Raw genomic sequence first — 14,947 nt, 5'->3', positions numbered from 1 at the left:
GACTTGTACTGCTTTTTGTGTACAGGACATACTTGGGTAATTTTCCACATTGCCGGGTAGATGCCACAGTGTTGTAGCTATACTGGGACAGCTTGGCTAGGGGTGCGGCAAGTTCTGGAGCACAGGTCTTCAGTACTATTACTGGAATTTTGTCAGGACCCGTAGCCTTTGCAGTATCCAGGGCCTTCAGTCATTTCTTGATATCACGCGGAGTGAATCGAATTGGCTGAAGACTGGCATCTGTAATGCTGGGGACTAAAGGGGGGGCCGAGATGGATCATCAACTCAGCACTTCTGGCTGAAGATTGTTGCAAATGGTTCAGCCTTATCTTTCGCACTGATGTGCTGGGCTCCCCCATCATTGAGGATGGGGATATTTGTGGAGCCACCTCCTCCAGTTAGTTGTTTAATTGTCCACCACCATTCATGGTTGGATGTGGCAGGACTGCAGAGCTTAGAACTGATCCATTGGTTATGGGACTGATTAGCTCTGTCTATTGCATGGTGCTTATGCAGTTTGGCATGCAAGTAGTCCTGGGTTGTAGCTTTGCCAGGTTGACACCTCATTTTGAGGTATGCCTGGTGCTGCTCCTGGCATGCCCTCTTGCACTCTTCATTGAACCAGGGTTGGTCTCCTGGCTTGATGGTAATGGTAGAGTGGTGGATTTGCCGGGCCATGAGGTTACAGATTGTGGTTGAGTACAATTCTGCTGCTGCTGATGTCCCACTGCGCCTCATGGATGCCCATGCTAGATCTGTTCGAAATCTATCCCATTTAGCACAGTGATAGTGCCACACAACACGATGGACAGTATTCTCAATGTGAAGGCGGGACTTTGTCTCCACAAGGACTGTACGGTGGTCACTCCTACCAATACAGTCATGGACAGAAGGATCTGCGGCAGGCAGATTGGTGAGGACGAGGTCAACTATGTTTTTCCCTCTTGGTTCCCCCACCACCTGTCGCATACCCAGTCTAGCAGCTATGTCCATTAGTACTCTGCCACCTTGGTCAGTAGTGGTGCTACCGAGCCATTCTTGGTGATGGACATTGAAGTCCCCCACCCAGAGTACATTTTGTGCCCTTGCCACCCTCAGTGCTTCCTCCAAGTGGTGTTCAACATAGAGGAGTACAGACTCATCAGCTGAGGGAGGGCGGTAGGTGGTAATCAGTAGGAGGTTACCTTGCTCATGTTTGACCTGATGCCATGAGACTTCATGGGGTCCGGAGTCGATGTTGAGGACTCCAAGGGCACTCCCTCCCTACTGTAGATCACTGTCCCGCCACCTCTGCTGAGTCTGTCCAGCCGGTGGGACAGGACATAAGCCTGGGTTAGCGATTGTAGTGTCTGGGACATTGTCTGTAAGGTATGATTCTGTGAGTATGACTGTCAGGCTGTTGCTTGACTCGTCTTTGGGACAGCTCTCCCAACTTTGGCATAAGCCCCTAGGTGTTAGTAAGAAGGACTTTGCAGGGTCGACAAGGCTGGGTTTGCCGTTGTCATTTCCGGTGCCTAGGTCGATGCTGGGTGGTCCGTCCGGTTTCATTCCTTTTTATTGACTTCGTAACGGTTAGGTACAACTGAGTGGCTTACTAGGCCATTTCAGAGGGCATGCAAGAGTTAACCACATTACTGTGGGTCTGGAGTCACATGTAGGCCAGACCAGGTAAGGACAGCAGATTTCCTTCCCTGAAGGACATTAGTGAACCAAATGGGTTTTTACAGCAATCGCCAATGGTTTCATGGCCATGATTAGACTAGCTTTTTAATTCCAGATTTATTAATTAAATTCAAATTCCACCTTCTGCTGTGGTGGGATTCGAACGGTTTCATGGCCATGATTAGACTAGCTTTTTAATTCCAGATTTATTAATTAAATTCAAATTCCACCTTCTGCTGTGGTGGGATTCGAACCCATGTCCCCAGAGAAATATCCTGGGTCTCTGGGTTACAAGTCCAGTCATAATACCACTACGCCACCACCTCCCCGCATTAATTTAAGGCATTGCTTGTGGTTTGATGACTGAATTCTATTCTGATGAAGGTGGCATTATTGTAATTATGGGGTTGGCAATTTGAGTCACAATTTTGACCAAACATTATCAACCTTGTACTGTATGTGCTTTTGTGCAAAGGGGAGACTTCTGTGGGAATGAGTCTTTCATCCCAGGAATTTTTGCTTTGTGAATTTTAATGGTGCAGTTTGTCAACGTTTTGTCGGTATTTTTGAAAACTGTTTTAACCTTTTTTGTGTGATGCAAATGTTTCAACCTGTTGATATTTGAAAATTAATTGCACTTAGCAAGCTTGTTACACTCACGCAATGCCCAATGGTTCCAGTTTGCACACACTTGACAAGTTGATTGCTGTTTCTACTTTGTAATATCTGGCATAGTACAAGAGGTGCTTAAGCAAATGTACTGTGAAATAGCAGTAAGTAAAAATTTATCCAAAGGAAAAATGAAATCTGTTACAAGATTTCAGAATATTAATGAGCATCACCGTCAACTTTTATATTTCTGACTGACCCTATTTCTTTGTATTTACAATCAAAATGAACCATCACCTGCAAACTATGTGTACTGTAAACAGTTACTGTGCCAGAACTGTGTATTTGTTTTACCTGTATAAAAACCATTTCAGTTTTGTACAGGATTACTTACAATGTGTTTTTATTTTCCCAGCTGAAAAAATTAGATCAAGAAGATGTCAAGTGGCATTTAGCTATGCTCCCCAGAATGAAGATGAGCTAGAGCTGAAAATCGGTGAAGTAATTGAAGTACTTGGTGAAGTAAGTATGAAGATATTGGTAGATGAATAATGGTGTAATATGACTTGAATCACAAAAGTTTGAGGAATAATTACGTAATTATTCACATTGAATATTTATATAGCCGTCGACCTGAGAAAACTAGATCAGAGCATTTGCTTATTGGTCAGAAGCTAGGAACCGTGGAGCTGAGAGATTTTACGGGTCCGTCTACAGAAATCGGGTCCAACTACAGAAATAACTCAAAACTAGTGAACAGGTACAAAAAAAAATTTAGGCTAATGAAATGTTAACATTTATCTAAGGGAGTAGGGGGGGGGGGGCGGGGTTAAATTGAGGCCAGGTTGCCTCGACTCGGCTTGTATTTCCTTGAGCGTAGAAGGTTAAGGGATAATCAGATTGAGATGATTAAAGAATTTGATAAGATATGTCGAGAGAGATTATTTCCTCTGGTTGAAGAATCCTGATCAAGGGCACATAACCTTAAAATTAGAGCTTGACCATTCAGGCAGGAAGCACTTATTCACACACAGGATAGAGGAAATCTGGAGCTCACTTCCCCCAAAAAGCTGTGAATGCTGCACCAGTTGGAATTTTCAAAACTATGATGGGTTTTTGTTAGCTAATGGTGCTAAGGAATATGGAACCAAGATAGGAGTTGAGATACTGACCAACGATGAACTAACCGAATGGTAGAACAGGGTCGAGGGTTTGAATGGCCTACTCCTGTTTCTGTCTTCCTACCATGGAACCAGTAGGCAAGGGATTGCATAGGAAGGAACAGTCAAGGGTAGAAATGCAGTCTTTATAGATTCTATAGTTAGGGGGACAGACTGGCATCGCTGTAACTCTCATTGTTAGTCCCACTGGTGTGTTGCCTCCCTGGTGCCAGGGTAAATTACATAATTGAGAGGGTGCAGAATATTCTGCAGGGGAAGGGAGTAAGCCAGAAGTTGTGGCACATGTTGGTGCCAACAACATAGAGCAGGTATTGATGTCCTATGGTCAGATTTTTAGGAACAAGGGAGGAAGTTTAAAAAGTAGGACCTCGAAGGTAGCAATGTCTGGATTACTCCCAGTGCCATGTGCTATCGAGAAGAGAATAGAATAAGAGAAGATAATATGAAGATAAGGAGGATCAAGGCGTGACTTGAGGCATGGTGCAAGAGGGTGCACTTTCAAATTCTTGGGTCTTTGGGACCAGTTCTCCGGCAGAAGGCACCGATTCAAAATGGATGGGTTGTGCCTCAGCAGGACTGGGATCAATGTCTTCGCGGGGAGGTTCACTAATGTGGTTGGGGAGGGTTTAAACTAAATTGGCAGGGGGATGGGCATCAGCATATTGAAGTAGAAAAGAGGAAAATGGTGCATAAAGGAGTGAGTGTGTTGGTTAGTCCTAGAGAAGGAAGTAGTACCATATTAGATAGGAGCAGACTAAGAAGGGAGACGAGGAACGCAAAGACAAGTTTGCAATGAACGTTTGTAAACACGCAAAGTGTGGTGAATAAGGTTGTTGAGCTACAAGCACAAATAGCTGTGTGGGAATATGATGTAGTGGCAATTACAGAAACATGCCTTAAAATGGTGAGGACTGGGTGCATAATATACAAGGATATAATGTGGTCAGAAAAGAGGAGGAAGCAATAAGGGAGGTGGGGGCAGCACTGATTAGCGAAGACATTAGTGTTGCAAAGAGAGGATGTCCTTGGGGAAAAGATAGAATCCATTTAGTTACAGTTGAGAAGCAAGAAGCGAATGATCACACTACTGGGGGTGTTCCATAGGCCTCCAATTAGCGAGAGAGGGTGAGATAGAGGAGCAAATCTGCAGGGAATTCATGGAGATGTGCAAGAACTAGAGGGGTGATATTAGTGATGCCTGCCTAAACTAAAATCTTCTGCACTTCCAGGGACCGTATCCCTCTATTCCCATCCTATTCATGTATTTGTCAAGATGCCTCTTAAACGTCTCTATGGTACCTGCTTCCACCACCTCCCCCGGCAACAAGTTCCAGGCACTCACCACCCTCTGTGTAAAGAACTTGCCTTGCACATCCCCTCTAAACTTTGCCCCTCTCACCTTAAACCTATGTCCCCTAGTGACTGACTCTTCCACCCTGGGAAAATGCTTCTGACTATCCACTCTGTCCATGCTGCTTATAACTTTGTAAACCTCTATCGTGTCGCCCCTCCACCTCCGTCGTTCCAGTGAAAACAATCCGAGTTTATCCAACCTCTCCTCATAGCTATTGCCCTCCAGGCCAGGCAACATCCTGGTAAACCTCTTCTATACCCTCTCCAAAGCCTCCACGCCCTTCTGGTAGTTTGCACGCAAATTCTAAGTGTGGCCTAACTAAAGTTCTGTACAGCTGCAACATGACTTGCCAATTTATATACTCTATGCCCCGACCGATGAAGGCAAGCATGCCGTATGCCTTCTTGACTACCTTATCCACCTGCGTTGCCACATTCAGTGACCTGTGGACCTGTATGCCCAGATCTTTCTGCCTGTCAATACTTCTAAGGGTTCTGCAATTTACTGTATACTTCCCACCTGCATTACGCCTTCCAAAATGCATGACCTCACATTTGTCCGGATTAAACTCCATCTGCCATTTCTCCGCCCAAGTTTCCAACCGATCTACATCCTGCTGTATCCTCTGACAATCCTCCTCACTGTCCGCAAGTCCACCAACCTTTGTGTCGTCCGCAAACTTACTAATCAGACCAGTTACATTTTCCTCCAAATCATTTATATATACTACAAACAGCAAAGGTCCCAGCACTGATCCCTGCGGAACACCACTAGTCACATCCCTCCATTCAGAAAAGCACCCTTCCACTGTTACCCTCTGTCTTCTATGACGGAGCCAGTTCTGTATCCATCTTGCCAGCTCCCCTCTGATCCCATGTTACTTCACCTTTTGTATCAGTCTGCCATGAGGGACCTTGTCAAAAGCTTTACTGAAGTCCATATAGATAACATCAATTGCCCTTCCTTCATCAATCATCTTCGTCACTTCCTCAAAAAACTCAAATTAGTGAGACACGACCTCCCCTTCACAAAACCATGCTGCCTCTCGCTAATAAGTCCATTTGTTTCCAAATGGGAGTAAATCCTGTCCCGAGGAATCCTCTCTAATAATTTCCCGACCACTGATGGAAGGCTCACCGGTCTATAATTTCCTGGATTATCCTTGCTACCCTTCTTAAACAAAGGAACAACATTGGCTTTTCTCCAGTCCTCTGGGACCTCACCTGTAGCCAATGAGGATGCAAAGATTTCTGTCAAGGCTCCAGCAATTTCTTCCCTTGCCTCCCTCAGTATTCTGGGGTAGATCCCATCAGGTCCTGGGGACTTATCTACCTTAATGCTTTGCAAGCCATCCAACACCACCTCCATTTTGATAATGAGATGACTGAGACTATCTGCACTCCCTTCCCTAGGCTCATCATCCACCAAGTCCTTCTCCTTGGTGAATACTGATGCAAAGTACTCATTTAGCACCTCGCCCATTTCCTCTGGCTCCACACATAGATTCCCTTCTCTGTCCTTGAGTGGGCCACCCCTTTCCCTGGTTACCCTCTTGCTCTTTATACACGTATAAAAAGCCTTGGGATTTTCCTTAATCCTGTTTGCCAGTGACTTCTCATAACCCCTTTTAGCCCTCCTGACTCCTTGCTTAAGTTCCTTCCTACTGTCTTTATATTCCTCAAGGGATTCGTCTGTTCCTAGCCTTCCAGCCCTTAAAAATGCTTCCTTTTTCTTTTTGACGAGGCACACAATATCCCACATTATCCAAGCTTCCCGAAACTTGCCAAACTTATCCTCCTTCCTCACAGGAACATGCTGGTCCTGGATTCTAATCAGCTGACATTTGAAAGACTCCCACATGTCAGATGTTGATTTACCCTCAAACAGCCGCCCCCAATCTAAATTCTTCAGTTCCTGCCTAATATTGTTATAATTAGCCTTCCCCCAATTTAGCACCTTCACCCGAGGACTACTCTTATCCTTATCCACAAGTACCTTAAAACTTATGGAATTATGGTCACTGTTCCCGAAATGCTCCCCTCCTGAAACTTCGACCACCTGGCCGGGCTCATTCCCCAATACCAGGTCCAGTTCGGCCCCATCCCGAATTGCACTATCTACGTATTGTTTCAAGAAGCCCTCCTGGATGCTCCTTACAAATTCTGCCCCATCCAAGCCCCTGGCACTAAGTGAGTCCCAGTCAATATAGGGGAAGTTAAAATCACCCACCACTACAACCCTGTTACCTTTACATCTTTTCAAAATCTGTCTACATATCTGCTCCTCTACCTCCCACTGGCTGTTGGGAGGCCTGTAGTAAACCCCCAACATCGTGACTGCACCCTTCCTATTCCTGAGCTCCACCCATATTGCCTCGCTGCATGACCCCTCCGAGGTGTCCTCCCGCAGTACAGCTGTGATATTCTCCTTAACCAGTAATGCAACTCCCCCACCCCTTTTACATCCCCCTCTATCCTGTCTGAAGCTTCTAAATCCTGGAACATTTAGCTGCCAATCCTGTCCTTCCCTCAACCAAGTCTCTGTAATAGCAACAACATCATAGTTCCAAGTACTAATCCAAGCTCTAAGTTCATTTGCCTTACCTGTTATACTTCTTGCATTGAAACAAATGACCTTCAGACCACCAGTCCCGCTGTGCTTCGCAACATCTCCCTGCCTGCTCTTCCTCTTAGTCTTACTGGCCTTATTTACTAGTTCCCCCTCATTTGTTTCACTTGCTGTCCTACTGCTCTGGTTCCCACCCCCCTGCCACACTAGTTTAAACCCTCCCGAGTGACGCTAGCAAACCTCGCAGCCAGGATATTTGTGCCCCTCCGGTTTAGATGCAACCCGTCCTTCTTGTACAGGTCCCATCTGCCCCTGAAGATATCCCAATGGTCCAGATATCTGAAACCCTCCCTTCTACACCAGCTGTTCAGCCATGTGTTTAGCTGCACTATCTTCCTATTTCTAGCCTCACTGACACGTGGCACAGGGAGTAATCCCGAGATTACAATCCTAGAGGTCCTGTCTTATAACTTTCTACCTAACTCCCCCTGCAGGACCTCATCACGCTTCCTGCCTATGTCGTTGGTACCGATGTGTACCACAACGGCTGTTCACCCTTCCCCTTCAGAATGCCCCCTGTCCGTTCAGAGACATCCTTGACCCTGGCACCAGGGAGGCAACATACCATCCTGGAGTCTCTTTCACGTCCATAGAAGCGCTTATCTGTGCCCCTGACTATAGAGTCCCCTATAACTATTGCTCTTCTGCGCTTTGTCCCTCCCTGCTGAACAACAGTGCCAGCCGTGGTGCCACTGCTCTGGCTGCTGCTGTTGTCCCTTGATCGGCCATCCCCCCCAACAGTATCCAAAACAGTATACTTGTTAGAGAGAGGGACAACCACAGGGGATTCCTGCACTGACTGCCTGCCCCTTCTAGCGGTCACCCATCTATCTGCCTGCACCTTGGGTGTAACCGCTTCTCTCAAACTCCTGTCTATGACACTTTCTGCCACCTGCATGCTCCTAAGTGCATCCAGTTGCTGCTCCAACCGGTCCATGCGGTCTGTGAGGAGCTGCAACTGGGTACACTTCCTGCAGATGTAGTCGTCCGGAACACTGGAAGCGTCACGGACCTCCCACGTCTCACAGGTGAAGCACTTCACCCCTCTAACTGACATTTCTAGCACTAATTAATAAATAAAAATAAATACTTATTAAATCCTTACTAAATTGTTATAATTAACTATATGGTCCCTAGTGCTAGATTCCTACTATAAATATTAAATGCTAACTAAATACAGTAATCTCCTCTCTATGGTTTAGTTACTCTACTTATTAATTAGAGGTAAGTTTTTTATACTTACCGGTCCGGAACTGCGCCCTCCGAGTCTTCTCCGTGAATGACACCTCCGTTAAGGGGAAAATGTTTCTTCCCCTATCTATGCCCCATATAATTTGGTATACCTCAATCAGGTGCCCCCTCAGCCTTCTCTTCTCTCCCTATCCAGTCTCGCTTCATAGCTGAAAAGCTCCAGCCCAGGTAACATCCTGGTGAATCTCCTCTGCACCCTTCTCCAGTGCAGTCGCATCCTTCCTATAGTGTGGCGACCAGAACTGTACACAGTACTCCAGCTGTGGCCTAATTAGCGTTTTATACAGCTCCATCATAATCTCCCTGCTGTTCCATTCCATGCCTCGGCTGATAAAAACAAATATTCCACATGCCTTCCTAACCACCTTATCTACCTGTGCTGCTGCCTTCAGTGACGTATGGACAAGTACACCAAGGTTCCTCTGACCCTCTGTACTTCCTAGGGTCCTACTATCCATTGTATATTCCCTTGCCTTGTTAGTCCTCCCAAAATGCATCACCTCACACTTCTCAGAATTAAATTCCATTTTCCACTGCTCTGCCCATCTATATCATCCTGTAATCTTAAGGCTTTCCTCCTCACTGTTTATGACACCACCAATTTTCGTGTCGTCTGCGAACTTACTGATCATACCTCCTAAGTCATTAATGTACATTGCAAACAGCAAGGGTCCCAGCACCGATCCCTGTGGTACACCACTGGCCACAGGCTTCCACTCGCAAAAACAACCCTTGACCACCTTCTGCCTCCTGCCACTAAGCCAAAATTGCCCTGGATCACATGGGCTCTTACCTTGACCAATCTCACATGCGGGACCTTCTCAAAAGCCTTACTGAAGTCCATGTAGACTACATCAACTGCTTCACCCTCATCTACACACCTAGTCACTTCCTCAAAATTCAATCAAATTTGTTAAGAGTCAGAGTGTCTGGGGGGGAACATCTGGGTAAGAGTGACCATTGCTAAACTAAATCTTATGGTGCAATGGAGAAGAGCAAGGAGCAATCTAAAGTAGAACTTCCAAATTGGAAGAGGGCTGACTTAAGTGGGATGAGAGGGAATCTAGCCAGGGTTTAGTTTAGTTTAATTTAGGGATACAGCACTGAAACAGGCCCTTTGGACTAAAGATTGACAGGAAAATTTGTCACGGAGCTGTGAGTGATCTTTAAGGAGGAAATGTTTCAGGTACAGGCTAGATACATTCCAACAAGGATGAAAGATAAAGGAACCAAAGCCAGGGCTACTTTGATGACAAAGGAGAAAAAGAATATGATGAAACAGAAAAAGAGGGTGTATGATGAAAGTCAGGTGAATTTTTCAAGCGAGACCAGACCAAATACAATAAGTTGAGATAGGAAGTGAAGAGGGAAATATGACTGGCAAAGAGAGAATATGAAAATAGAATGGCGGTTAACATAAACGGGAACCCAAAAATCTTCAATGTAAATAGTAAGCAGGTACTAAGAGGTGGGGTGGGGCCTATCAGGGACAAAGAGTGTGTTGCATGCTTGAGGGTGCATGGCAAGGCTAGAATACTTTGTATCAGTGTTTACTAAGGAAACTGCTGACAAAATATTGGTAGACATAATGGATGAGGTAAAGATTGATGGGGAGGATGTAGAGGAAAGGCTGGCTATGCTTAGAATGAATAAATCATCTGGTGCAGATGGCTTGCATCCCAGGTTGCTAAAGGAAGTGGGGATGGAGATAGCGGAAGAGCTTGCCATAATCTTCCAACCTTCCCTAGATACAAGGGAGGTTCCAGAAGATTAGACAGTGGGAAATGCAACACCCTTTTTCAAGAAAGGACTGTCCTTACATCCTAGTAACTACAGGCTGGTCAGTTTAACACCTGTAGTGGATAAGGTTTTAGAAACAATCAAGGGGAAAAAATCATCAGGCACTTGGAGAGTTTTGAGTTAATTGAGGAAAGATGGTGCAGATTTGCAAAAGGCAGATTGTGCTTGACTAATCTAATTGATTTTGTTTGAATTAAAGAAGAAGGTTGATGAAGGGAAAGCAATGGATGTTATTTATATGGATTTTAAGAAAGCCTTTGACAAAGTATCATATAAAATGCTGGCTAACAAAATTGAGGCTCATGGAATAGGAGGGATGGAAACCAGCGAATCATGGTAAATAGTTGTTTTTCAGACTGGAGGATGGTAGACAGTATTCCCCATAGTTCAGTGCTAGGATCACTGCTTCTTTCGATATATATCAATGACTTGCATATTGGAATACAGAGTAAAATTTCAAAATTTGCCGATGATGCCAAACTTGGAAGTGCGGCAGATAGTGCCCATGATACCAATCGACTGCAACAAGGCATAGATAGCAGAATGGGCAGACAATTGGTAAAGACGCGTCTCTTGTGTCAGTGAAAATTAGCAGAAAAGATGTAGAATCTGTGTTTTCCTATTTGAGTTGGCCCTGATGCTCATGTAATGACAAGGAATCAAAGTGGTACGAACCAGGCGCTGTCTGGTTTCCTAATTTTACAATTTTTAGTTTCGCTGTGTTGTATAGTTTTCAATTCACTCATTTTTCAGAAGGTAGATCCATATACCAATGAAGCTATGCTTTATTTTTCCAGTAATGTCCTGTTGGTATGATCTTTAAAAAAAAATACTGCACCAGTCCGGTAGTGGATTGGTTGTTGTTGAGCTCAGAATGCAGAGAACATCTATTCAAGTCAGTCGTGGCTCAGTTGGTAGCTTTCTGAGTCAAGTTGCACTGCAAGACTTGAACAGAAAAATCAAGGCTGACACTCCAGTGCAGTGCTGAGGGAGTATATGTTGTCGGAAGTGGCGCCTTCTGGATGAGGCATTAAACTGATGTCCTGTCTGCTCTCCCAGCTGGATGTAAAAGATCCCATGGCACTGTTTCAAAGAAGAGCAGGGCAGTTATCCCTAGTCCTGACCAGCATTTATCCCTCAATCAACATCATCAAAACAGCTTATCTGGTAATTATCACATTGCTGTTTGTTGGAGCTTGCTGTGCACATATTGGCTGCCACGTTTCCTAGATTACAACAGTGACTCCACTTCAAAAAAAAAAATACTTCATTGGCTGTAAAATGCTTTGGGGCGTTTGGTCGTGCAAGGCGCTATATAGATGTATTTGTAATCAAGTCTCTCCGTGGCAGTTTGAAAATTGAAATTCAGTTTAAAACATCTGGAAATAAAAAGCTGGTATCAGTGACGCCGAAGCTGTTGGACTGTCATTAAAAACCAACTGGTTCACTGATGTCCTTTAGGGAATGAAACCTGCTGTCCTTCTCAGGTCTGGTCAATATGGATTGATTCTTAACTGCTCTCTGAAGTGGTTGAGCAAGCCACTAAGTTGTATCAAAACAGGGAAACCAGCGATTACTATAGCTTGAGAATGAATGAAAAAATAGTATAACGCCAGTTGTTAGCTCTAAGTCTGTAATTATCTCTTCCTGTTTTATTTAAACTGAAATAAATAGAGCAGATTTGATGGCTCACTTTCTATATGATGACTTGTGGTGCTCCAAATTGCTCATTTGTCAGTAGAATTCATCCATCAGTACTTTTGTCCAGTTGGCTGAAAAAATACTATTTCGATTTCTAATACTCAAATCATTAATACTTGGAATAAAAGCAAAGTACTGCGGATGCTGGAAATCTGAAATAAAAACGAGAAATGCTGGAAATACTCAGCAGGTCTGGCAGCATCTGTGGAGAGAGAAGCAGAGTTAATGTTTCAGGTCTGTGACCTGAAGAAAGGTCACTGATTTGAAATGTTAACTCTGCTTCTCTCTCCACAGATGCTGCCAATACTTGGAATAGATTGTGTTCCACTGACTCAATTATTGTGAAAATGGCATCATTTGGACACTAAAAAAAAAATCTAATTTCCTACAAATGTATTCCATGTTGTTTCAGTATATTTGCAGGCACATTTTCTCCATTTTTGGAAGTGCTTAGGCTTAACCATTTTTTTTAGTCATTCAAGTGTCAGAGCTGTATTTGTACCCTTTGAGGAATTTTATGTTGGAATGCAGTTTTATTGATATATACGTGGCTTATTTCTGTGCGTGTAAATTAATTCACCTGTTGGTCCTCCTAAGTGTAGGCCATGGCTCAGGGGTGTCAGTTTGCAGCTATGCAGTCAGAACTGAAATGTTAACTCTGTTTCTCTCTACACAGATGCTGCCAGATCTGCTGAGCGTTTACAGCATTTTCTGTTTTTATTTCATATGTCCAGCATCTGTAGTATTTTGCTTTTGCAAAATATTTAAAACCTCCTTTGACATGCACTATCTTACAAAGCAGCCACTCATCTAAGGTGAATAGAGGGTGTGGTAATGCAGTGGTTATGTTACTGGGCTAGTAATCCAGAGATTGAGAGTTCAAATCCCACCAAAGCAGTTTGAGAATTTGAATTTTTTTGTTTTATTTAAAAATAGGGAAATAAAAACAGAAGTATCGGTAAAGTTGACCCTGAAGCTGTTGGATTGTTGTAAAAACCCAAGTGGTTTATTAATGCCCTTAATGGGGGCAGAACTCAGATGTCCCATCTGAGTCAGTGACACACGAGCACAGTTGATTCTCACCTGCCCCCTGAAGTGGCCAAGCAAGCTACTCCGTTGCATTGGTACTGCAAGTAATACATGCAGAAGGCCCACCACCACCTTCTCAGGGCTTCAGGGAATGGGCAAGAATATCCAGCCTTGCGAGCACTGGTCATATCTGAGAATTTATTTTAAATGAATGTGAAGGAACTGACAAGTGGCCAAAATCTGCCTAATCATTGAGTTCTCTGCAAATTGTTGTGCTCTGAAGTCTACCACTTTTTTTGAGGCACAGATCATATTTTAGTCATGGAGGTTCAGTAAGAACTTTAGGCAGGAAATGATGATATATCTGTTAATTCACTAGTCATGCACACGTAAATGACGCAAAAGTACGTAGTTGAGTGGATTGGCACTTGTCAGTCAAAGCCACTGAGGAGATTGTCAGGTTAACCTGGCAAGATTTTAATCTTACAGAAGTATGTTTTGCCATTTGTTCTCTCGATGGGTCATGCTGGCAAGGCTGCATTTATTTTCTGTCCTTTGTTGTCCTGATCATTTAATAAATGTAAATGTCTTGCTAGCCTACTTCAAAGGGCATTAAGTGCCATATATTTAATGTGGAAAGACAACAACAGCTTGTATTTATATAGTGCTTTAAACATAGCAAAATGTCCAAAGGCGCTTTACAGGAGCGTTCTCCAACAAAATTTGACACCGAGCCATGTAAAGAGATATGGGGCAGATGACCAAATGCTTGATTTAATAGGTAGACTTTAAGGAGCATCTTAAAGGAGGAAAGGGAGGAAAAGAGCCGCAGAGATTTAGCGAGGACGTCTCAGAGCTTAAGGCCTAGGCAGCTGAAGGCATGACCACCAATGATGGAGTGATTAATATCAGTGATTCTCAAGAAGCCAAATTGGAGGAGCGCAGATACCTTGGAAGATTGCAGGGCGGGAGGGGCAAGGCTGTGAAGGGATTTGAAAACAAGGATGAGAATTTTAATTTTGAGCTTTTGCTTAACCAGGAGTCACTATAGGTCAGTGAGCACAAGGCTGATGGGCGAAAGGGAATTGATGTGAGTTAGGACACAAGCAGTAGAGATTTTGGGTGACCACCAGTTTATGAAGGGTAGAAAGTGGGAGGCTGTCCCGGAGTGTGTTGAAGCAGTCAAGTCTCTCGGTCAAAAGGCGCAAATGAGGGTTTCAGTAGCAGAGGAGCTGAGACAGGTGGAATCGGGAGATGTTACTGAGGTGGAAATAGGCAGTTTTAGTGATGAATATGTGGTGGGAAGCTCATCCTGGGGGTCAGATATGACACCAAGGTTGTGAACAGTCTGGTTCAGCCTCAGTTGACAGGGAGAAGGATGGAGTCGGTGGCTAGAGAGCAGAGCTCGTGGCCAGGACAAAAGGCAATGGCTTTGATCTTCCTGATGTTTGTTAGAGGAAATTTCTATTCATCCAATACTGGATGTCGGACAAGCAGTCTGACAGTAGAGAGGTGGAGAGAGGTGATGTGGAGCTGAGTGTCATCAATGTTCATATGGAAACTGATGCTATGTTTAGTTTAGATTAGAGATACAGCACTGAAACAGGCCCTTCGGCCCACCGAGTCTGTGCCGACCATCAACCACCCATTTATACTAATGCTACACTAATCCCATATTCCTACCACATCCCCACCTGTCCCTATATTTCCCTACCGCCTCTCTACACTAGGG

The 14,947-nt window shown here is 44.3% G+C and overlaps 1 protein-coding gene across 4 annotated transcripts in view; it reads left to right on the top strand.

Moving 5' to 3' along the window:
• The window catches only part of sh3kbp1 (SH3-domain kinase binding protein 1), a 316,125-nt gene that overhangs the window by 150,960 nt on the left and 150,218 nt on the right, over nucleotides 1-14,947 (top strand). For all 4 annotated transcript variants that reach the window (XR_010975810.1, XR_010975809.1, XR_010975811.1 and 1 more), the window contains exon 4: nucleotides 2,687-2,793. Coding sequence is in view for 1 of the 4 variants with exons in the window: in XM_068040380.1 (XP_067896481.1) it covers nucleotides 2,687-2,793 (107 nt within the window). In the remaining 3 variants the exon portion in view is untranslated. The remainder of the gene's footprint in view (nucleotides 1-2,686; nucleotides 2,794-14,947) is intronic.

Source organism: Heterodontus francisci, chromosome 10 (assembly GCF_036365525.1).
Source record: "Heterodontus francisci isolate sHetFra1 chromosome 10, sHetFra1.hap1, whole genome shotgun sequence".
NCBI classification, from domain to species: Eukaryota; Metazoa; Chordata; class Chondrichthyes; order Heterodontiformes; family Heterodontidae; genus Heterodontus; species Heterodontus francisci.
The sequence above is the reverse complement of the archived record's forward strand: the minus strand, read 5'-3'. Positions and strand labels throughout refer to the sequence as shown.